Source organism: Danio rerio, chromosome 4 (genome assembly GCF_049306965.1).
Source record: "Danio rerio strain Tuebingen ecotype United States chromosome 4, GRCz12tu, whole genome shotgun sequence".
In the NCBI taxonomy this organism is placed as follows: domain Eukaryota; kingdom Metazoa; phylum Chordata; class Actinopteri; order Cypriniformes; family Danionidae; genus Danio; species Danio rerio.
This window is the reverse complement of record NC_133179.1, coordinates 45,971,147-45,995,354: the sequence shown is the minus strand read 5'-3', so window position 1 is coordinate 45,995,354 and position 24,208 is coordinate 45,971,147. Positions and strand designations below refer to the sequence as shown.

General features: G+C 42.6%; 1 protein-coding gene and 1 long non-coding RNA gene across 4 annotated transcripts in view; one reads left to right on the top strand and one right to left on the bottom strand.

Annotated features, from left to right (window-relative positions):
* The window catches only part of LOC101882252 (NLR family CARD domain-containing protein 3-like), a 305,138-nt gene that overhangs the window by 15,340 nt on the left and 265,590 nt on the right, over positions 1-24,208 (bottom strand). The window contains exons 1-4 of one of the 3 annotated variants that reach the window (XM_073947261.1): positions 2,610-2,660; positions 1,815-1,909; positions 1,243-1,356; positions 93-206 (exon numbers count right to left, since the gene is read on the bottom strand). In XM_073947261.1, coding sequence (XP_073803362.1) covers positions 93-206; positions 1,243-1,356; positions 1,815-1,864 — 278 coding nt within the window. In that variant the 5' untranslated portion in view covers positions 1,865-1,909; positions 2,610-2,660. Of the gene's footprint in view, positions 1-92; positions 207-1,242; positions 1,357-1,814 lie in introns of those variants that run through there. The other 2 variants (XM_073947260.1, XM_073947259.1) reach the window with 2 other exon arrangements.
* LOC137490920 (uncharacterized) lies at positions 20,356-23,082 on the top strand. Its single transcript, XR_011010957.2, has 3 exons — positions 20,356-22,625; positions 22,707-22,895; positions 22,970-23,082. It is a non-coding gene; the product is annotated as an uncharacterized lncRNA (long non-coding RNA).

Sequence of the window (24,208 nt, the reverse complement as noted above, 5' to 3'; positions counted from 1 at the left end):
GTAAATGTAACACTTGTTAATGTCTGATCTTCTAGAAACACAGGATCATATAAACGCTGCAGTGTGATCATGTGTGTGTAAAGATGATCTACCTGACAGCAGGTCGTGTGTTTTCACTCCTAAATTTTATTGGTAGCTCCATAGACGCGTCACTCTTCATAGACACACAGCTGGGCTCTGCTTCTGCTCTCTTCCTCTTACGTGAGCTAAAACAGAGAAGATTAAAGTTGAAAGCTGCACACACTGCACAAACCTGACATTAATCATTCTTCATTTATAAAAACACTTAAATTAATTTCCTTTATATTTGAACAGAAACTGTCTGAATGTGGAAAATATCAGCAAACACAGATCAAGGCTCATTTCTAGTAGAGAAAGCCCAACAGAAATGCAGCACTATTAGAGCAGATTAGAGCTGAAACTAATCATCAAATCACTGAATGAAGCTGACAATGTAGGTGTGGGAGGAGCTTAATCATGCAGGCGTGTCAATCATCATCACATGACTAAATAAGCAGCAGTATAAACTGCACTGTGTCAACTGACTGTTATTCCCGCCTCCAGCAGCTCCCCTTATCCTCCTCCTCATCACTCAGTCTTCAGAAGGTCACTCATCGGGGGTTTGTCTGCAGAGCTCCAGTCCAGACTTTGAGGACAGCAAGACAAGTTCATTTACCATCATCTATCATGACTGAATGAGCAGGAGAACTCGAGAAATATCGATTCTAGAAACCAAATGTGTTGATCAGCAGCATCTATGAGGCCAACACAACATGATGATGACTGCGCTTCAGTGAAAACAGACTCAGATCAGAGGAATGGCTGATCAGTACAGCACAGAAACAGCAGGGGAAAGTGTGCAGGAAAAGCCCTTTATGGCAGGAGATCGGGAACACTTTAGTTTAGCTCACAATTCATACTATTAACTACCGGCTTATTATCTGTGGAATGTGAACATATGAACTGCTCATTAGTAGTCATACAGTATGATCTTATTGTGGATCCCTAACCCTACCCAAAACCTAAACCCACCTTCTACCTCACTAACTATTAATAAAGCGCTGATTGGTTTGTTAACACCATCAATTGTGGCCTGAAGTGTAAAGCGGAGATCTTCAAGCATCCTGCAGAGCTCAGATACAACATCTAACATCTGAAACCCAACAGATCCACAACACTAATTACCTGATTCATTTATTATGAAAATACTCATCAGTTGCAGATATTAAAGAGATGATCTACCTGACAGCAGGTCCTGTGTTTTCACTCTTAAGATTTACTGGGTGATCCATGGACGCATCACTCTTCATAGACACACAGCTGGGCTCTGCTTCTGCTCTCTTCCTATGAACTGAACTAAAACAGAAAAGATTAAAGTTCAGCGCTGCACACACTGGAGTCAACACACCAGATTTATTCAAGTGGTGCTCGCTGCAGAGCCATTTGAGGAGAGCTGAGCTCCAGCAAGGGGGAGCTTAAGCTTGAGCTCCACCTTTTTTGCACTTCTTCTACGAGTGATGTCACTGGGGGTAGGGTTAGGGGTGGGGTTGGTGTATGCATTAAAACAGCTTACAGGAGGAGGAGCAACAGCTCATGCTCCCCCTTGCTGGAGCTCAGCTCTCCTCAAATGGCTCTGCAGCGAGCACCCTCTCACTGTTTAAACAGCACTTTATGATACTTTTCATAATTATTGTATAAAAATCTTGCTGGCTGTGTGTTAAATATTCAGACAAACTAAAAACACAACTAACAGAGAGTAAATATAATATCCTGTAGAAAATAATCATATGAAATGTCAAGTGTAGGTCTAATACCTGCATCCTGCTAACAAATCCTGCTCTTCGGGGGTGTGTGTGTCCTCCATGATGGACCTGAAGAGTTTGATCTCCAGCAGAAACTCTAGAAGAAACTAATGAATAATCACAGATCTCCAGTCATTGATCAGCTTTCATAATTCAGCTGAATGCAGGAATAGATCAGCAGCTGAGACACTAAAATCCAGAAGCTCATCACGAGTAAACTAATGAAGAATCACAGCGTCATCCGTTTGATTATAATAACAGCATATACACATTCACATAAAGCTTACAGGTTTTGTCAAGACATCAAAGATTTAAAGCTGTTCTCTGTTAGTAGATGATGAATTCTGGTTGTTTAAAACTGCAACACAACAACTACTTTCACTTTCGTTTCTGAAGGGCGGTGTTGTGCCAAAAACTGTGACCGGGGGGCGCTGTTCCGCGAAATATTCACTCGGGAACGCCCTTGGCCGCTTATGCACGCGACTGTAAACGCGCAGACACTAAAATCAAGCGATCCGCGTCGAGCGGTGCTGTAAAGCGTGTTTTAAATGCGGGATTCAGCAGACATCATCATAGGAAATATATTGGAGAACTTTGATTTACTGAACAGCGACTCCAGATCACAGATTTAATCTCAACTGCGTCACATCAGGAGTTTAGTAATACACCCGCACAAACACTCTGAACAGAGCAGACAGGGACATGCGGGGGTTACATTCAATCACACGACATGCAGGAGGATACATGCGGGACTTTAAATGAAGCAGTGTAAACGGACGCGAGGCGGACTGTAAACACGACACACACCGCTTCTTCTTCTGCCCGTGTGTTGAGTCAGAGAGCAGAGGAAAGCTGCACACCGCCACCTGCTGTACTGGAGAGAGTAACATCAGTCCTCCTCCAACATTAGAGATATTATGAAGCATATAACTGACAAGCACACAGGATTATATGATAACATAACATATGTAACAATCATACAAAACTGAGAGATGCAGAACACACAGTAAACAAAAGAAAATCACACATATGAGGGCCCTGCTGAAAAATCCAGCTTCAACCAGCCTAGGCTGGTTGGCTGGTTTTAGCTGGTCGACCAGGCTGGTTTTAGAGGGGTTTTGACCACTTCCAGGCTGGTTTCCAGCCATTTCCAGCCTGGTCTTAGCTGGTCAGGCTGGGAGATGACCAGCTAAAACCAGCTTGAGCAGCCAAGACCAGCTATATCCAGCTTAAACCAGGCTGGTCAAGCTGGTTTTAGCTGGATTTGGCAGGTCATTTTCCAGCCTGACCAGCTAAGATCAGGCTGGAAATGGCTGGAAACCAGGCTGGAAATGGCCAAAACCCCTCTAAAACCAGCCTGGTCAACCAGCTAAAACCAGCCAACCAGCCTAGGATGGTTTAAGCTGGATTTTTCAACAGGGGGATCTATCATATTTAAATGATTAGATTGTACAGATAATTGTCTTCATTATCAGATAGGTTTTTAAAGCTGTCTTGTTTTTTTAATTGAGGTCAACGAATTATAAAAGGTTTGTAAATCTCTACAGAACAAATTAAAGGAGGGAGTAAGAGACTTTGTTTTTTGTAAAAATGATCAACTTCAGAGCATTATCAAGCACATCATAGCCAGATTTACAACTCAGAAGAAGAATCATGCACTCCTCAAAATTAATTATGCTGTAAAATGAATCAGAAATCAACCCTGAAACCTGTTTCCAGAAATCATCAGAGAATGTACAAGTAGATGTAGAAGACTTTCAGGCTCAGTGTTACAGCAAGAGCATTGTGCTGAAATGTCTGATTAAATGTATTAGTTTTTTAGGGTTGCTTACACACTAAAATTAAAAGTAGTACACTATTAGCAAAACCTTACACACAAGTATCAAAACATCAGCCCATATTTGCACAACTATAAGCACATTGTCAGCCTCACACTTGTTGCAAAACTCTACACACAGTGATTTGCAAAACACTAAACACACTTAACATACATTACACTCTAAAATCTATCATGAAGTCACTTCCTTGCAATACCAAAGCACGGACTGTCAAATTACTGCACCGTCCAACCAATTGGTTCAACACAGTCGTCAGGTGTGCAAACACTTGTTAGATTAATTGTAGACACATCAATCAGGTGTTTAAGCACTATAAAATGCCAGTTTCAATGAAAACCATCTGGTCTCAATATCAACTCTGGCACACACCATAAAAAAAAAAACATATTCAAATGAAGCAAATTTATGGAGTGCCTTTCGAGCACAATTTTGAAAGGGTGAAAAGACTGCGGCATGAGTATACAGAGGTATGTATTCACTTTAGCAGTGTGATCTTGCATACTGTCTTATATTCTTTTACTGTACTGTAATACTAGATCTACACTGAACTACACAATTTTGCCTGATACTGTTCTTCAGGTAGTTTTACGAATGGATGGAGAGGAGATCCAGCATGAGTTCATTTACGTAGATGATGGTGTGTTCAACCTGACGAGAACACAAAGTAGAAGAAATCATTGGCCACAGGGCTATAGTCAATGTCCCAGTGCAACGTGGGGGAAATATACAGTAACACTCTGTGCAGCCATTACAAAGAATGGGGTCCTCCACTGCCATGCCCATATGGGCCCTTACAACACCGCACATATACTTACATTCTGGGACCAATTGCACAACATAACAGCAGCAAATCAAATCGATCATACGCAATACATTGTTGTCTGGGACAATGTGTCTTTCCATCGTTCTGCTCTGGTTCAGCACTGGTTTCAGCAACATCCACATTTCACTGTCCTATATCTTCCAGCATATCTCCATTCCTCAACCCTATAGAAGAGTTTTTCTCGGCATAGTGGTGGATGGTATATGATCTCCGTCTTCAGGCTGAGGTACCCCTCATACAAGCCATGGAGGAGGCCTGTGACCAAATGGAGGTAGCAGCAATACAAGATTTTACATTCAAGACACTTCTTTCCAAGGTGTCTTGCTAAGGACAACATTGCAATGTTGATAATTCTCATGCCAGATTCATCTAGGCAAAGAGACAGTGTCTAACTTACAGTTCAATACGTAAAGTGACATGTTACAGTACTTTGAATCCTCATGCCAACATGTTGGACATGTTGAGGAATAAATGAGTTTATTCAGTGTGCAGCATTGCTCTTGAGTAGTGTTTGGTAAATTTACTTTATATTTGTACTTTGTTGATGGTAGCCTACTCTAATCATAAGGAAGTAGAAGTGCTAAAAGTGTTTTAGGTTTATCACAGCAGTGTGTAACTCGTGCAAACAGTGTATAGTAAATGTGAAAATGTGTGTTTCTTATGGTAAAAAAGTGTGGTTTTTAAACATAAGTCTATAGTTTTTATAAGAGTGTTTAATTATGCAAAGGATCTGTAATGTTTTGCTAATTGGGTGTGTGGTTGTGCTAATTGTGTGTACTGTTTTGATAACAAGGGCCCTGTTTTGAAAATCGTGCTTAAGCAATCCAAAAAAAAAACTGTAACAAAGTATGGTCTATTTTTTTTTCCGTACACAACAATGAATCATTTTTAATAGCACTGGCAAAACTACCACATACTTTTAAGGCCATAGAGACACTTTTTGTCAATTTTTAAACAATACTTTTTAGCTTTTTTACAATATTTTATTTTACTCTTGATCCTAAACTGAAATAATTTTACAAAAAAGACAAGAACACTGTCAGTAATAAAATAAAAAAAAACTAATTACTTGGTTTCTGACAACAATACATTTCTCAAGGCAGTGCTTTAATAATGTTTATTTTGATAAATGTAACAGATTGCTTTGACCTGTAATGCCTGTACAATTTTGTGATGCTTTAAGACAGATCAGAATACCTCTATTATGTATAAATCACATAAATACCTCATCCAGAAACATTTCTAGCATAATTCTTTTGCCGTAAAGAAATAAAAAGTTGGTCTTCCGGCGGAGGAGGGATGGAGTAGACACGTGTTTAGGCTCGCTCCTACACTTTTTTACTTCTCATTTACTTTAAACCCCACATTTTACTCTACATTTGCTTCCAAGTGGACAACATTTTTACAGCACACAACTAAACTTCGAATCATGGCAACAAAATCAGCCAAACCGAGCAAAAACGAACCGAAAACGGAGGCGAACGGAGACGAGGGCAAGGAAGTTAGCATGTCGGCTATCGCAAAACTCCTAGAGGACCACCGAACCGCTCTCTCAACCGACTTTAAAAACACAGTTTCTGCACTCGAAGTAAAACTAGATAAAATCCAGTCTACCGTGACAGAGCATAATTCAAAAATCGCCAGTCTTGAAACCTACGCAAATTCACTTGAGGAACGCGCACAATTTCTCGAAGCGACTTGCACAATGCTAATGGAAAGTAATTCAAAATTACTCACCAAGGTCATAGATCTTGAATCCCGTAGCCGACGCAACAACATACGGATCGTTGGACTGCTGAAGAAGATTTCTATTCTCTCTGTATGAAGTATTTTCTAAGTGTAAAGCAGTTAATTTTCTCTTCTCAAAATGTATGTAGTGTTTGCAGCAAACATGCCAGCATGTGTTAAAAATACAGTGATATGTCTGTGTAAGATGAGAGTGCCTGCACAGAAGCAACACTAGGAGAAGGCTGAGTGACTGATTGTGTAGAATAACTTAATATGTAAAGCACTGATTATATATGTTAAATACTTCTATGAAGCTATATGTGTCAGAAGTTAGAATGAGTAACATATTATCAAGTTATTATCCTATCATGACAATGTATGTAAACGCTTAGTTCCTTTGCATAAGTTGCATCTATACTTTGCTGACATAGACCTGTAACATCTCTGCTGACATGAGCTAGTGGGCTGAGAGCCAAGAATAGCAGGACCCTTTAGACTAAAAACCTATTCAAAAATGGTCAAGAGTTAAAAAGAGACTTAGGGGTGTGTCAAATAATCCTGTATAAAAATTGTAACAAACACAGATACTTCAGAAGGTGCAGGAGAGACTTCAGAAGGTGTCCAGGAGAGACTTCAGAATGCTCTGGGGTCTGCTCTGCTCTTTCTCGGCTTTATTATGGAGAATAAAGTCTATTTTCTGATATTTAAAACCTCTGGTCTGATAATTTCTAATTGATAAGTCAAGATCTGTCCAGAAAGAAAACCACTAAATGCTGAAATAGGTATAAAACTCTATCGAAAAGTGAAAAATAGGAGCACTAATAGAAACATTTAGATACTGTAATATGCAATCTGTCCTAGACATTTCTATCTAAAGTCAATTTCAATGGAGTTAAAAAATTATAAGTAACTAAGAAGATTTAATTGAAGTTAATGTGATAATTAAAATAAATGGTTAATCAAGACAGATAAAAGAGACTTAATGTTGATAATATGATTTAGGAGTAATCAATAGGAGAAGATTTTCCAGCTAAAGTTAATATTGTATGTAAAGATATGTTCTTTTGGATGATAAATATTTCAAGTGGTTTGGTTTCTATTGAGTTAATTTTAGGTAACTACCAGAGGAGGGTAGAAACTTGTTTGTACTTGTGTAGCTTGATGAATAGCAAATACTGTATACACCAGAATGCAGAAAAAGTTAATATTTAGGGAGAAGATCTTAGGATGGACATTGTCACAATATGTGGATGATTGAATTATCTGCAACTTCACAGAGCTCTAGTTCAATTAAAAGACTTGACTGGTGACCATTGCTCCAAACAGTGAGATATGATGACTGTTTTTGGTGTTGACTAGATAGAGAATTATTTCGTAAACAAGCACAGTTGAGAAACTATGATGAGTAGATGATTGGAGATGGTAGCAAAAGCAAATTATAAAGCTGGAACAGTTATTACATTTGTGACAAAAGAAGTACTTCCTAGGATTTGAAACATCAGCAAAAATAAATTTAATAAAGGGTTTGCATTCATAAAGTAATTAAAATTAAAGTTAATAAGTGATCAATAAATAAAAACATCTAAAGGAGTATGAAAAATTATGAATAAAGCAAAAGAGAGAATAATTGTATTATGCTCAATTACCAGAAATGGCTGAAAGAGATGAAGATGATCCATCAAGGCCAACGCTCAATGAAATATGTGAAAATAATAAACTTAATGGGATTAATGTGCTAACAAAGTGCATTGGTGAGTGATGGCATGGAAACTGACAGAAACAGGCATCTAACACTGCATCGAATGAACTGCTATTGGGTCGACCCTTGAAAGAAACCTTGCAAGAAACAGCATGACCCTTGCAAGAAACCACATGAAACTTTGCATAAAACCTGGCATATAATCTCACCTATAACCTTGCACATAACCTCTTGGAATGATTTGCAAAGATGTCTAATGCAGTAGGGATTTTTATGAAGAAACAAATAATTGCCATGTGCAAAGCGATATCTGTGCAGGAAACCAGAAAGGAGCCATGTGAGAGAGCAGTGATACAAGGTCCAATTGGTCTAGTTGATTGAGTCTATCTGAGGATGGTCTGGAGAGCTCAGGAGGAAAGGACCATATCTGGATGAGGGCAAATCCAACAGCTGCCAAAGTGGATGCCATTGATGAGGTACCAATGCCTCAAAGGAGCGAAAGGAAACAACTCCAGCAAGGAAAAGCTGACCGGAAACAAAGGAGCCTGAATATTCCAAAGCTCTAAGCTACGAAGTTCAACTTGTGGAAGGAGAAGTTTATCAGAACAAAGTAAAGAGTGATTCTGATAATATGCCTGAGTACCACATACAGCAGTGCTCCATCAACATCTTTTCAAAGTTTAATGAAGATGCTGATAGCTCTGAAGAAGAGAAACAAGGATGAGCAAAGATCAAGATCAACATTTGATGCTTTTTACGTTTGCATATTGATTTTGTTTGCATATTGCTTTCATGGTACCTATATATAATATCACTTCAGTATATTCTACATGAGTGTGAAAACTAGCAGCTAGCACTGAACCAACTGAATACTTATGCTTAAAACTTTATTGTCTTTGATGTGTTAAGAGAAAAACAGAGGAGATGCGCATGCGCAACGGACGGTGATGGCTGCTTAGTGAAACGCGCTCTGCTTCAGATGTCCTTTTCTTTTATAAATATTCCTACTGAGCTTTAAACTGAGGTTTTAAGTATTCGCTTTTGTTAAGAGACGTCAGAGATGGCATCCAAACGAGAATTGCTACACTCGCCCTCCAAAAAACGACCTAAAGATGACGAACGCCTTCACGACGCCATTGCCGAGATGCTCGAACAACAACTGAGCGCTATAAAGCTAAGTATGTCTGCGATCGTTCGGGAGGAAATTTCAAAGATTTCTACACGTCTTAACTCCCTGGAAAATGATGTCAAAGCGGTCGGCGACAGACTGGATTATATGCAATCCACAGTGCGCGATATTAAAAAGGATTCGATTGCCAGCACGTCGCGTGTGGAGGAGCTACAGGAGAAGCTTTGGCTTTACGAAGACAAGGCCATACAAAATAATCTAAGATTGGTGGGTTTACCTGAAGGCGCGGAAAGCAGCAATGCAATTCAGTTCCTGCAGACCCAGATTCCTAAGTGGCTGCCGGCCTTGCAAGGGAAGGTGATCGAGATTGAACGCGCACATCGCCTGTACGTGAACGAAGATTCCTCCAGAAAGAAAGCGCGCACTTTGATTTTCAAACTTCTCCGATACAATGACAGGCAAGCGATTCTTAAGGAAGCCAGAAATTCTTCATCCCTAAATTACGAAGGAACCAAACTATGGTTCTTTCCCGATTACAGCAAGGGCACGTCTCAAAAAAGGAAAGTCATGTCAGAAAAAAGGAAACGTCTCCAACAGTTGGGCATTGAGTCTTTCTTGTTATACCCAGCAGTGGTGAAAGTGTTAAACGGCCGTGAGCAAATTCTCTTCAAAACACCCACAGATCTGGAGAAGTTCGTCTCATCGCTAAATGCTGACACTCCGATGGGAGAAAACCTGACGGCGCGATCAACTGACTAAATTTTGCCTCATATAAAGGGTGCTTACTACATATTTCAAGTAGGAATTTAAGTTGTATTACTGATATGGACATTTGATTAGGCGAGACACGGCTCCCTGGGTATAGCCGCGCAGTTCGAGCGCATGGCCTCGAATTTGTTTATTTTCCAGGCAGGTAAGAGAGACTGTATTCTCTCTCTACAGGCTGCCATTTATATTTTGTTTATTCTGTTTTTATTTTATTTAATCATTTCGTTGTTGTTAACAGGGTTTGCTTTTTCTTATTATATATTCAATTTGATGGTTCTCTGGGGTGACATTCTTGATTACATGTGTGCTATTTATGGGTTTAAAATGATCACTTTATCTGTTAAGTGTTTAATCTATGCGTTCTGTTATGAATGATATCAACGTGATATCGTGGAATGTCAATGGCTTGAATTCACCGGTAAAGAGAACAAAATGCCTGGATTATTTACATCGCAAGAGAGCCGATATAGCTCTCATACAAGAATCCTACTTCAGGGCCTCAGATGTTACTCGTTGTCAAAATAGACATTTTAAAATTATAGCCGCTTCATCTTACACTAGCGCTTCAAGAGGAGTGCTAATACTTCAAAATAGAAGATTCCCATTTATATTAGAGAAATCAGGGAGTGATGATCATGGGGGGATCACATATGTTTTGGGATCGTGGAATAGTTTAAAAATAGCTTTTGTTTCAGTCTATGCCCCAAATAAATTTGACACAGTTTTTTTTCCTTCGCTTACCAAGCTCCTTCTTAGCTTTGGTGACTACAATCTGGTAGTGGGTATGGATGCTAATGCAGTTGTCAATCCCTCTATTGATAAGTCTCTCTCCGCACCGTCCGCTGTACACAGTGACCAGTCTTCCCGGGCATTGAATGAGCTTATTTTGGATAATGACTTGTGTGATATCTGGAGGCTGCAGAATGAAAAATGTAGAGACTATACCTTTTATTCTTCCCGACACAAGACATTTACAAGAATAGATTATATTCTTATATCAAAATATTTAATTCAGAGTGTAAATAACATAGGTATTCTCCCCATGCTCATTTCAGACCATTCGGCAGTAATTTGTAATTTATCACCCCCTACAGGATTTCAAAAGACAAAAAGGTGGCGCTTTAACACAACTCTGCTACTGAAAGATGATTTTATTAAACAGTTACGAGATAATCTGACCATGTTTCTTTCAGAAAACTCCAGTTCAGCAGTTAATCCGCAGATTTTATGGGAAACAACCAAGTGTTTTCTGAGAGGGAACTGTATATCATTTGCCTCCTATGAACATAGATCTAAAACTAAAGAATTAAATCATTTAGAAAAACAAATTAAAATAATAGAGAGAGACTTAAAGGAAACTTTTTCAGAACAGAAGAGCAGGATTTTAGGAAATTTAAAATCTGATTGCAAGGCAATTTTATTAAGAAAGGCAGAATTTTTGATTCATCGCACCAAACAAAATTATTATTTTAATGCAGAACGACCCACTAAATTATTAGCTTTAAGGCTGAAACATAATGAGGCAATGTCATCAATAACAGCCATTAAGGATAGTATGGGCACCCTGCATACTGCTCCGGACAAGGTGAATGCTACATTCAAGAACTTCTATGAGCATCTTTACAGTTCCGAGGTGGGGGTAGAGGATCAACAAACAATTGAATTTATATCAAAACTAAATCTCCCTTGCCTAAGTGACGAGCAACAGAAATTTTTAGACTCTCCAATTACATTAAGTGAAGTAAAAGAAGCTCTAGAGTCAATGAATAAAGGAAAGGCCCCGGGCCTAGATGGTCTACCCCCAGAGTTGTATTTGGTGATATGGGACTTGCTAGGACCCCTCCTTCTAAATTCCTTAAATTTTGCAATAGATACAGGTTGTTTTCACAGAGATCAGAATACTGCCCTTATCTCACTGATTTAAAAAAAAAAGGGAAGGACCCCTTTAGCTGCTCTAGTTACAGGCCGATTTCACTAATCTGTACAGACACTAAGGTTTACGCAAAAGTTCTAGCCCGCCGTTTAGATCAAATTGCCGGTTCTATAATTTCCCATGACCAGACAGGCTTTCTTAAGGGTCGCTCTGCTATGGATAATGTCAGACGACTTTTAAATATCATAGACAAGTCCAAACTTACTGAGGATCAAAGTGCTATTCTCTCACTAGATGCAGAGAAAGCCTTTGACCGGGTCGAATGGACATATCTCTGGTCAGTGTCTGGGCTTTGGTCCAAATTTTATACATATGGTACAAACTCTGTATCGTAATTCAGCTGCAAGGGTGTCAACAGGGTTGAGCTGCTCAAGTGCTTTTCTGCTGGGCAGAGGCACAAGACAGGGCTGCCCATTGTCACCATTGTTGTTTGCCCTTTCGTTAGAGCCTTTGGCCCAGGCAATTCGTCAGGATCATGTAATCGCCCCTATCATTATAGATAATTCTAAACATCACATCTTTCTGTTCGCTGATGATATTCTACTATATATGTCAGATACTTCTACCTCTATTATTCAATGTCTTAAAATATTTAATGATTTTAGAAAAGTGAGTGGGTATAAGATTAACTGGGAGAAATCTGTACTAATGCCACTGTCGGGGAGAAGTGATATCACGTCAGTGCCCGCTTCAATTCCAGTTAATAGCGCATTTACATATTTAGGAATTCAGATTCTTCCTTCACTTCAGGTGATGGTCAAACAAAACTATAGTTCCTTATTCAACAATATCAGACAGGACCTAGAGAGATGGGGCGCACTATTACTCTCTCTGCAAGGTAGGATTGCGATTATCAAAATGAATGTTCTACCTAGACTTCTATTTTTATTTACCATGATTCCTCTTTCTCCACATAAGACGTTTTTTAAAGAAATAAATTCCATTATAACTAAATTTATTTGGAACAACAAACTAATTAAACTTAAAACATTACAGAAAACACCTGCTAAAGGGGGGTTGGCAGTTCCTAACATTCAACTATATTTCTGGGCATGTCGACTGCGCAGTCTTAAGACTTGGTTGGAAGTAGATTCTGATATTGCTTGGCGTAACATTGAATCATCTGCTGTGCATCCACACCGACTACAAGATTTGTTATTTATGGGATTACCTAAGAAAGTAAAAAAAATTGATAATAGAATAGTGGTTGACTCCCTTCAAATATGGTATGATGTTTGCAAATTTACTGGATGCACCAACAAATTTACAAAAGAATCTCCGATTTGGAACAATTTTCATTTACAATCTGGGGGTAAGCCCTTTATATATAAGCTGTGGTCAGATCAAGGTATTTCTGTGTTGGGTGATATCTTCGACAACCAGGGCTTGAGGTCTTTCCAGGATTTGAAAGAAGGTTACAATCTCCCCGGACATTCCTACTTTCTGTATTTAAGGCTGAGAAGTGCAATGCGTGCTTATGGAGTTCCGTGGAACTGTAATTTGGACAATCATCCATTGCGGGACTGTGTGAATTTCTCTCAGTCACGTGGATCAATCTCATGCATTTACAACAAACTGCTTAATTATGACTCTATTGCACTCCCCATCATCACAATATGGGAAAAGGAACTGTCCTCTTACCAACTGAACTGGGACTGGATATGGGAAAGTATCCAGGTGATGTCTAAGAATCCTGCCCATCAACTCATACACTATAAACGGATCCACAAGGCTTATGCAACTCCATATGTGCTTCACCGCATGAAACGGTAACCTACCCCTTTTTGTACACTGTGTAATTCAAACTCTGTGGGGACATATATGCATATGTTTTTTGAATGTCCACTTATCAGTACATTTTGGGATAAGGTATTTCAAACTACTTCAGAATTGTGTGAGATGTTCATTCCCAAATACCCTAATATCTGTTTATTGAATGATGATTATGATCTAAACCTAAACAATTCCCAACGCAGGATATTTCATACTGCACTAACTGCAGCCAAGAAAGTTATATTTAAAATATGGCATGAACTCTCATTTCCAGCGGATAAAATGTGGCTTATTGAACTAAAAAATATTGCACTGTTAGAACGTTCCACTGCAAGAATTAACAGAGCTAAACCCCATACAATCAAAGTATGGTCCGATTTTATTGAGAAAATTTCTTATATAATAACTAGTTAATTCTCACCCCAGAGTTTTTTCTTTTTTTTTTTCTGTGTATTGTTATTCATTTATTATTGTAATGTCTTTATTTTATTATTATTTGTAATTTCTTTATGTATTTTTATTTAATGCAAACCCTGGCTTGTATATAGTTGTTGCTAGCTATGTATGCTGGCTTTGTTCTGCAATAAATAAATAATCAAAAAAAAAAAAGTTTTAGGTAAAGACGTCAAATTATTCCCACACATGCTGACCCACGATCAGACTTCATTTAACCGGTAAATAAATATAGTGAAATCAGCTTAACCGAGTCATCACACTTCACGTATTAACCAACCAACATCAGTGTTAGGGAAAACCTAAATGTTACAATCTAATGTCATTTAAAACAATTACTTAGTTATATTTTAATGCATTAGTGTAGCCAGAAAAATACCTAAAAAGATACCAAAATTCACATTTTATTACCATGAAAATTGGTTAAATTTTGGCACGGAAAACACCCAACTCAATATGCTATATAACTTTTTTTTCATCATTTTAAATGTAAAAACAAAGATTTATCTTAGGCTACTAGGCCTACCCGTCATTTTTTTTATTAATTATTTTATTTATTAAGCCTTTTTTAATAGCTTATTTTCAGGTTATTTTCATTTTAGGGCCATGAGCTACAAGTCAAAACAAACTCAATATGTTGTATTTTAGCTCTTAAAATAGATCTACAATATATTTTATGTTGTTTAATTTTGGATGAATAGCAAATAGCAGTATAGCCTAAATTACATATTTTTAAAAGATTATCATTCTGCCTACCTGCAGCACGAGAGGTTTCTCGGTTGATCCGCGATAAATCCACTTAAGCACTACACCTATTCCATTTATAACACTGCAAACTTGACTTAATAAACGCAAAAGGCATTTATTATGTGTTATACCTTGAATGCTGCTGCATAATGTGATGTTTCTCTACACAACTGTAAAAGTGCGCTTTTTAGCTAAATGAAAGCAAACATAACCTTATGAGAGTGTTCATCAAGTACAAATAACGTTCTGAAGATGTTTCAAGAACTTAATTCTAAAAACGTTTTCTGTCAACATTATGACAACGTTTATGAAGTACAAATAACGTTCTGAAGACGTTCCAAGAACTTTGTTTTAAGAACGTTTTTCATCAACATTATGACAAAGTTTATGAAGTACAAATAACGTTCTGAAGACGTTCCAAGAACTTTATTCAAAGAACGTTTTCCATCAACATTGACAACGTTTATGAATTACAAATAACGTTCTGAAGACGTTCCAAGAACTTTATTCAAAGAACGTTTTTCATCAACATTATGACAAAGTTTATGAAGTACAAATAACGTTCTGAAGACGTTCCAAGAACTTTATTCAAAGAACGTTTTCCATCAACATTATGACAAAGATTATGAAGTACAAATAACGTTCTGAAGACGTTCCAAGAACTTTGTTTTAAGAACGTTTTCCATCAACATTATGACAACATTTATGAAGTACAAATAACGTTCTGAAGATGTTCCAAAAACTTTGTTATAAGAACGTTTTCCATCAACATTATGACAACATTTATGAAGTACAAAAACGTTCTGAAGACGCTTCGAGAACTGTTCTAAGAACGTTTTTTATCAACATTGTGGCAACATTCATCAAGAACAAATAACGTTCTGAAGACGTTTCAAGAACTTTGTTCTAAGTACGTTTTCCATCAACCTTATGAGAGTGTTCATCAAGTACAAATAACGTTCTGAAGATGTTTCAAGAACTTTGTTCTAAAAACGTTTTCTGTCAACATTATGACAACGTTTATGAAGTACAAATAACGTTCTGAAGACGTTCCAAGAACTTTATTCAAAGAACGTTTTTCATCAACATTATGACAACGTTTATGAATTACAAATAACGTTCTGAAGACGTTTCGAGAACTTTGTTCTAAGAACATTTTTTTAACAACGTTACAAGAACGTTAACAACGTTAAGAGACCCTTCTAAAAACGTTATATTGATAACGTTTTGTGCTAACATTTCCACAACGGCAGAAATGGTTTATTGTTATTAGCTATCATCATCATCAAACATTTTCCACAATGGTAGGTTAACAGTGTTTGGTAACTTACAACTATCTGATCCAAAAGGTTTCTTATTTAAGAAATATGACCTATTGACTTATTGTTAAATAAGTAAATAAATGAGTCAGTTACTGTGGTCACTTACTCCATAAAGTTAACCTCCACTCCACAGCTGCCCTGTCCTGACCTCTTTATGCATCTCAAAGGACCGAGCTGTCCCGGGAGAAGCTTGCTAATATACAGAATTGGACTCAAGGCCATCTGGGCGTTCAAAGCATTTGCAGACCTGGACAGATTTGTCCAGCCCAGCACCTCCTTGTGCTGCAAAAGGGATGAATTCTCCCTATGAGCTATCAACCAAGGCTGAACCTGGACGGGGGCATCCCACGAGTCACTTTTAACACACAAGGCAGGGATAATTTGTCCCAATCGGAACGTAGCCAAGGCAGAACCTGGACGCAGCAGGCATCCAGCTTTGAACTGAGAAGACAGGGCTCATTTGTCCCTACTGAATCTACTTTTACCACACAGATAATAAATAAAAGGAATAATGAAGACACTGAACACCATTTGACTGTTAAGTTGTACAATATTTATTCAGGACGATTCAGAGTCTTCTGTTGGTTCGAGTGGGCGAGCGCCCTGGCTTTTTCCCCTGGCAGGACGCCATGGCAGGACGCCATGGCAGCGTCCTCCTGCTGGTTCCCTCCTGGAAAAGAGACACATAAAGGGCAGTTAGCCAATGCCACACGTTCTGCTGTCCACGCCAAAGAGAATCTGATTTTACCAGGGGAGAGACGGGAGTCTCTGTCCTCTTGTGCCCTTTCCGCGGGGGGCTTTCAGTGCCTGCTGCCTCCCCATCCTCCTCCTCCACCAGGGCCCTTTCAAACAGTCTGCGGCGCTCGCGTGCTTGGAGAAGTCCGAGGTGAAGTGCATAGAACTTATCTGAGGTTGAAGTGTCATGGCACATGAATTGCGCCACCTTGCGGCGATCCTCTGAAGAGTGTGCATTCTTTGCCTGCGTCGGAGAGAGACAGAAGCTTGATTAGGACCGAAGCCGCCGCTGGTAGTTACAGGGGCGTCACATGCATACTCACATGGGTCGCGATCGCAGTCCATACTTCAGTAAAGGTGGGTTTGCCTGGAAGGCCCATACTGATCCAAGCAGACTGAAAGTACTTGTTCAGGGTCCGACAAGGACTGGCTCTGGAAGTGAAAAAGAAATAGGTAGCCTGGCTCCCTCCAGGGAGACCAGCCTGCAGCGCCAAGAACCTGCGGAACCAGCTGTATTCCTCCCTGTTTAGGGACAACTGCGCCGCCCCGAAGGCTCTGTTTGTCTTGTGCGTGGTAATCTGCCATCAGAGAACAAGCAGTGAGTGAGAGCATGCTACTGGTGACCCCCACCTTACTAGCGCCATACTCACGTTAATGACATAAGCAGACTCGTCGGGGCTTCTGGAGGCCTCTTCAACCTCCTGGATTGTGAGATTCTGGAAGACTCCACAGCGATGCCCAGAGATGGAAGTTAGGTAACCAGTCAGAAAGCCATAAAAGCGCCACTGTTGCCTAGTGCTTGGGTTAGACTCGAGGCTATCTGATGAAGGACATTAGCCAAATTAGACCACCGACGGTTTTATTTCCTCTCTGGTTCACCAACAGCTCTTGGCTACTGACTTGTTCTCCGGGGCGCCAGCAGCCCAACCAAGAGCTGCTGGTGGCCCGGAGAGGAAATGTTCGTTTCTTCTCCAGGGGCACTAGCAGTTCTTGGTTCACCCAGTCACGTCTGTCTGCCCCTCTCCCCCGCGAATGGGACTCATTCGGGGGGAAGGGGGGCGGACAGACGTGGGTGGATGAACCAAGAACTGCTGGTGACCCAGAGAGGAAATTAAACCTAGGCCACCAGCAGCCGTTGGTTCACCCAGCCACGTCTGTCTGCCCCCCTTCCCCCCAAATAAGTCCCATTCGCGGGGGAGAGGGGCAGACAGACGTGGGTGAACCAAGGGCTGTTGGTGCCCCGGAAGAACGAACAGGGGGAATTGTTGGAAGGGCGGAAGGCTGGCTTACCTAGCAGGGCAGGAATTTTCCTCCCAGCGGTCCGGTGACAGCGCACTAGGCTGGCCTTGGGGATCAGTCTGTTTTCCTTCACCTGCTTGGTCCGTACCTCGTGCACGACGACACGCCGGCATATGCCGCGAATGAGGGCTCTGACCTCCCTTCGAATCAGAACCAGAGCCGTGCTGGAGAGGCGGCCAGCGGGGTTTCCGATAGGTAGTCCAGGAACTGGGCCACGTTCTTCAGATAGTGCTGCCTGGTGGGCTCGGCCATCCGCGTCTGACCTAGCAGGGCGGTCCACGCTCAGATTCAGGCTGGTTGGTTGAGGAAAAGGAAGGTCCCTGGCTCCGCAGTGCCCCTGGCCATGTAACCAAGGAAGGCTTTGATTCTCCCTAGCTTCGAAGTGACGTTGTTCCGCAGGCGGGCGGTGGGCTCGCTGCCCAGTTGGTAGCCTTCGAACTCCCCCAAGAGAAGGTCTGTGGAACGAGCACAACCAAGAGTCAACTTCCCCGAAGACACACACCCAGCACAGCGACAGTGACATGCCTGAAATATACTCAACTCAGCACAGGGACGTGGTCCGGGAATGGGTAGGCATGGGGTTCCAAAGCCTCCGGAGGCTCGGGGGGCGTCGGACCTCCGGGTGCCCCTCACCCGGGAGTCGATGATGCAGTAGGTGACCTGGTTCTCTTCGCCCTCTTCCTCCTCCTTCTCCCCTCCTTAACTTCCAGTAGAGGCGTGTGATTTGGAGCAGGGTGGACCGCATCTTGGTAACCTGCTTCCCCAGGTCCGTTAGCTGAGCCTGTATGCGCTCCGTGTCACGCCTGCAGCCGCGGTCGGCGCACGGGCGGCCGGCCTCTGGGCCCTCCGAGTCCCGCTCCTCCTCGGAGGACGAGGCTAGCCGGGACACGAAGGGGCTAGCCGGGACACGAAGGGGATTGCCGGCTGGGTGGACTGCAGTCACTGCAACTCCCGAGCTACTTTCCAACGTTTTGCCCTCCCCATAGCCTCTTTCCGGCCCGAGGTCGAGAGCTCCGCGTGCTGCCTCAAGTGCCTGTCTAGTCGCAGGACGCCAGCCCGGGACTGGGCACGGCGTCTTCCGCGTGTCCACGTGGCCGGCGGCCAGCGCGAGCAGCAGCCACTTCTCGTCCGAGTTGGTCACCTAGTGAACGGCCGTCAGGTGAGGAGCAAGCCGACTGTAGACGTTGAAGCATAGGGCACATTCAGCCATGGCCGTGCTAGAGCCAATGCAGAGGGGGAAAGGGGCCCACACGCCAGGTGCGGCGGTTGATAAGCGGGCGGAGGCGGTGTCCACTTCTGCGTCATGACGTTGGTGGACCCGTATTTCTTAAAGAGGAAGGATACCCCCCCGCACCAGGGGGTGTAAGCCGATGCCCTACGGGGATCCATTCGGTTCAAGCCTTCTTTTGTTACGACTCTCAAGTAGGGGGGAGAGGGGTGTCCACCTCACTCCCCCCCCCTTTTCAAAGGAACCAGAGGGGGGTGTCCCGTTCGACAATGCACTCCCGCCCCTTCATCGCTGCCCCGGCCAGCGGTTCGACACTTCTCTCTCTTGTTACGACTCGAGTAGGGGAAGGGGTGTCCCACCTCACTCCCTCCCCCCTTTATTGCTGCTCTGGCCTGCGGGAGCTTTTCCACAGCCTTTCTTTCACGTTCACTTTTTCCACCCCAAGAAGGGGATTGTTTGAGCCCCATCGAACATGCACCGTTTTGGGGCGGGAGCTTGACTCTAGTCTGGCACTGTGAAGAGACATGAGGGGTGTAGAATAAGTGGGAGGCCCCCGGGCTACCCGGGCCGGCCGCCGGTGAAATACCACTACTCTTATCGATTCCTCACTTACCCGGTTAGGCAGGGAGGTTGGGTAGCTCTTGGTCAGTGCTCTCCCCGCTTCTGGTGTCAAGCGCCCTGGGGAACAGCCTCCCGGGCGCGCGACCTGCCCCGGGGACAGCGTCAGGTGGGGAGTTTGACTGGGGCGGTACACCTGTCAAACGGTAACGCAGGTGTCCTAAGGCGAGCTCAGGGGGGACAGAAACCTCCCGTAGAGCAGAAGGGCAAAAGCTCGCTTGATCTTGATTTTCAGTATGAGTACGGACCGCGAAAGCGGGGCCTCACGATCCTTCCGGCTTTTGGGGTTTTAAGCGGGAGGTGTCAGAAAAGTTACCACAGGGATAACTGGCTTGTGGCAGCCAAGCGTTCATAGCGACGTCGCTTTTTGATCCTTCGATGTCGGCTCTTCCTATCATTGTGAAGCAGAATTCACCAATCGTTGGATTGTTCACCCACTAACAGGGAACGTGAGCTGGGTTTAGACCGTCGTGAGACAGGTTAGTTTTACCCTACTGATGTGAACCGTTGTTGCAATAGTAATCCCGCTCAGTACGAGAGGAACCGCGGGTTCAGACATTTGGTTCGTGCGCTTGGCTGAAGAGCCACTGGTGCGAAGCCACCATCTGTGGGATTATGACTGAACGCCTCTAAGTCAGAATCCCGCCTAAAAGCAGCGATACTGCAGCGCCATGATCTCCGATAGGCCCCGGGTAACCGGGAAGCCCCTCTCCGGGGGGGCCCCTGGCGCGGAGAGCCATTCGTGACAGGAACCGGGGGCGCGGCTAGAACGAGCGCCGCCCCCTCTTCCAGTGACGCACCGCATGTTTGTGGGGAACCCGGTGCTTAAATGACTCGTAGACGACCTGATTCTGGGTCGGGGTGTCGTGCGTGGCAGAGCAGCTCCGTCGCTGCGATCCATTGAAAGTCATCCCTCGATCCAAGCTTTTGTCAGCTGAAAGAGCGTTAGGGGCCTTTCGGTTTGACTATTCCTTTAAAGTTGCGGTCCACCAACGGCACAGCTCCTTTAAGAAGGGGTGTAATCATCCGGGCGCCCGAGGGTATAAAAGCCGAATGCCACGTCAGCATAAACACTCTTGACCATGGGTATGGGATGCGCGTTGTGTGGCGGCGATTACACAGATCTTTCCCAACATTTGAAGTGAACGCACGGTATACTTAACCCCCAAGAACGGCTCCTTTTGCTCAAATTGTCGTCCGGCCGATTCGACATAAATAAGACCGTTTGTCCATTACCGGACTGCCTCAAAAGGCCAGCCCGTATGGATCGTCACCTGAAAGGTCACGGCTTGGGCGAAGCGTACAGAAATTAAACGGTTTCTCCGTGATCTATGGTCCAGCAATCCATCAGTGGCGGTGGTTAGTCGGTTGTCGGATGAGGAGGAGGAGGCGGCAGCGCCGCCGGAGGAGAGGGTTGGTGATGGGTCTGGGGCAACAACGCGGGTCGACCTGCAGTCTTTGGCCGACGACGTCAATTCGTTGCGGGCGCATTTGCTTGATCTGACCCGCATGTTTAGTCAGCTAAGGGCTAATGAAAAGGCCGTGATCCAACCTCATACAAGCCGGGTCCGTGGTTCGTCTCCGGGCAAAGTAACGGGATTACGTGAGTACTGTAACGCTAAAATTGACCCGGATTATTGTACCTAGTTTGACCGCGTATGTGGTGTGCTTGGCAGGCCAGTTGGTCTGCGAATACAAGGGATACATCCTTGGCAGCGATCCGACCCCCAAGACCCGAAATAACGCGGCCACGAAAGTGGGTCACGTTCGGTCATTCTTGCAGTTCATGAGCGCTGGTTCGGAGCAGGTAGACGACCTGTTATTCTTGGAGAACCCATCTAAAATACGAGAATGGGTGGTAGATTTGGGCCGGTCACCGATAGTTGAATCCACCCGCTCGCAGTACTTAAAGCATGTGATTCAGTTCCTGCAGTATGTGTACGAGGCTCCACCAACCTCGTGCCGGCTGACGCCACGTGCCATGGTCATAGTTATGAGGGAATTAAGGTCATTATCCCGCGGGCTGCGTCGCAAAGTCGCAGCCCACGAACGCTCTGTGAGGCGGGCAAAAGAGGCTAGGCTGATATCCAAATGTGACCTGTTGACCTGTCATCAGCGGGCGGGCTCGATCATTCCCAAGCATCTAGGTGATCTGATTGCGGTCGCTGCGTTAATGACTGGGGGACATGGGCTCCGCTAACCCACGCTCTGTTTCTGTATCAGATGATCTGTCCTCCTCCCCGAACACGAAAGGTCAAATGGCGGCTATACGGCTACTTAATTGCCTACCTGGTATTTATTACCGGTCATAGGCCAGGCGTCTTCCAAAATCTTTTAATCCAAGAAGTGACCGGGGCTAGGCGGTCAGCGGATGGCCTGTCGTTGGTTATTAATGTGAGTAACCCCCCATCCCCATACTAAGGGGACCAAATTAATTAAGCCGCGTAAATCGGCTTGGTCTCTGTGTAAATAAAGGTTGTGACGCACAAGACAAATCAGGCCTACGAGGCCGCGCAACTGGCTGTTACGACCGAAGAATACCAATGGTTCAATAAATTTCTGGGTCTGAGATCCAGCCTACCCGGTGGGAAGTCTGCCAACTACTTTTTCTTCACGTCAAGGCCATCCAACTGCAAAAATTTGAACCAATATTTCCAATTGGCTTGGGCCGAGATGAGACTTCCAGGGACCCCCACATTCACCGATGTTCGTTCATCAATCGCAACCCACGTAAGAGATCCTTTACCCGGGTTAGTAATTGTGATATTTGCGGTATAATTGTGGCTAAATGTATCGTCTCTCTCCCCCCAGATTAAACACGCTCACAGCGGGGAACATCGAGCCAAGCTCGCGGATTTTATGGGGCATGACACGAGCACATCGGACCGCTATTACGAAATGAATCTAACGGCCAGTCAAGCCATGTCCTACCGGCACCTGTTCGAACAGGCCCTCTCTGAAACCCCCGGTGATAATCAAATTGACAGCCATCCTCCAGCGGTAAGTAAGTGTGTTGGTGGCCGATTTAGATAGCTCGATCCACGGCTGAAATGTGTGTGTGTTCTTCCTTCTAGGACAGTAGAGTGAGAGCGCCCAAGCGCAGCAGCGATGGAAGCCGGTTATCTTCCAACCCCAAACGGAAGAAATTGTTTCAATTTCCCCCTTAAATAAAATGGAACAAATTACCTCTCTGTGTCTGTCTCATGTATCAGAATCGGGCAAACTGACATTAGACTTGCGCCCTGGACATCCGTCCTGCAGAACCAGCTACAGGCGTCTGTCCTCGGTCATCCGGCCTAAGTGAGGAGTTAATCTGTATTAACCGTGTACAGGTTGCCGCTTAGAGAAACGTCGGGCCGGCTGTGGGGACTCGCGATAACACTTTCTCCCAATATTGTATTTTTGATCTTTATATTCCTAGATCATTTGAAGTACTTTATCTAGGAGATACTCCTATTAATCTTAAAAAGGAAAATAAATATCTATTTAAGATATTTTTGGCAACAAGTAAAAAAGCTATAACCCGGAAATGGTATAAAGAAGAGCCACCAACTAAAGACGAATGGTTCGAAATTATAGCAGAAGTTAAGGAAGTGGAAAAATGACACATGCACTTGGATTACAATTAGAAACCTTTGAAAAGAAATAGAGTAAATGGCTGACTTTCTCCTCAACGACAATATAATTATAACTGAACATTTACATAATTCTATAGGTTATGTATCATTGTGAAAATATGTTTGGCAACCTTTTATTATAATTTATTTTATATTTATTTATTTTGAGGTTAATTTAATATTTTTATGCATATGTGTGTACATGGATATACATGTGGAATGATATATATATATATATATATATATATATATATATATATATATATATATATATATATATATATATATATCAAACAAGAGATGCAAGTAAAGCTTAAAATAATATCATTGATGGTTAAGTGCACCATTTCCCAAAAACTATCAATTCTTGAGCACTGCCAGAATATATGCACATGATGTGCCTCTTTTACTCAGCAGTTCCTCCAACAAGGATTAGTCCCCAATTGTAATGATTTAATTTAGGGTGTAATTAAAAAAAAAAAAAAATAATCAAATTAAGTTTTTCCAACAAAACTCGCGCCACATTCTTGAGCTTGTTGAGGTGTGTGGGACAGCACATATTTTAACCCATTGGTTTTAATTTAGTATAATGCCTACTTCATTTTCCAATTTTAATCTTATATAGTCTGTTGAGAGTCCTCTAGAATTACTTATTGCTCTATATAATTTAGACATTTTTTTAGTCATACTTGTATG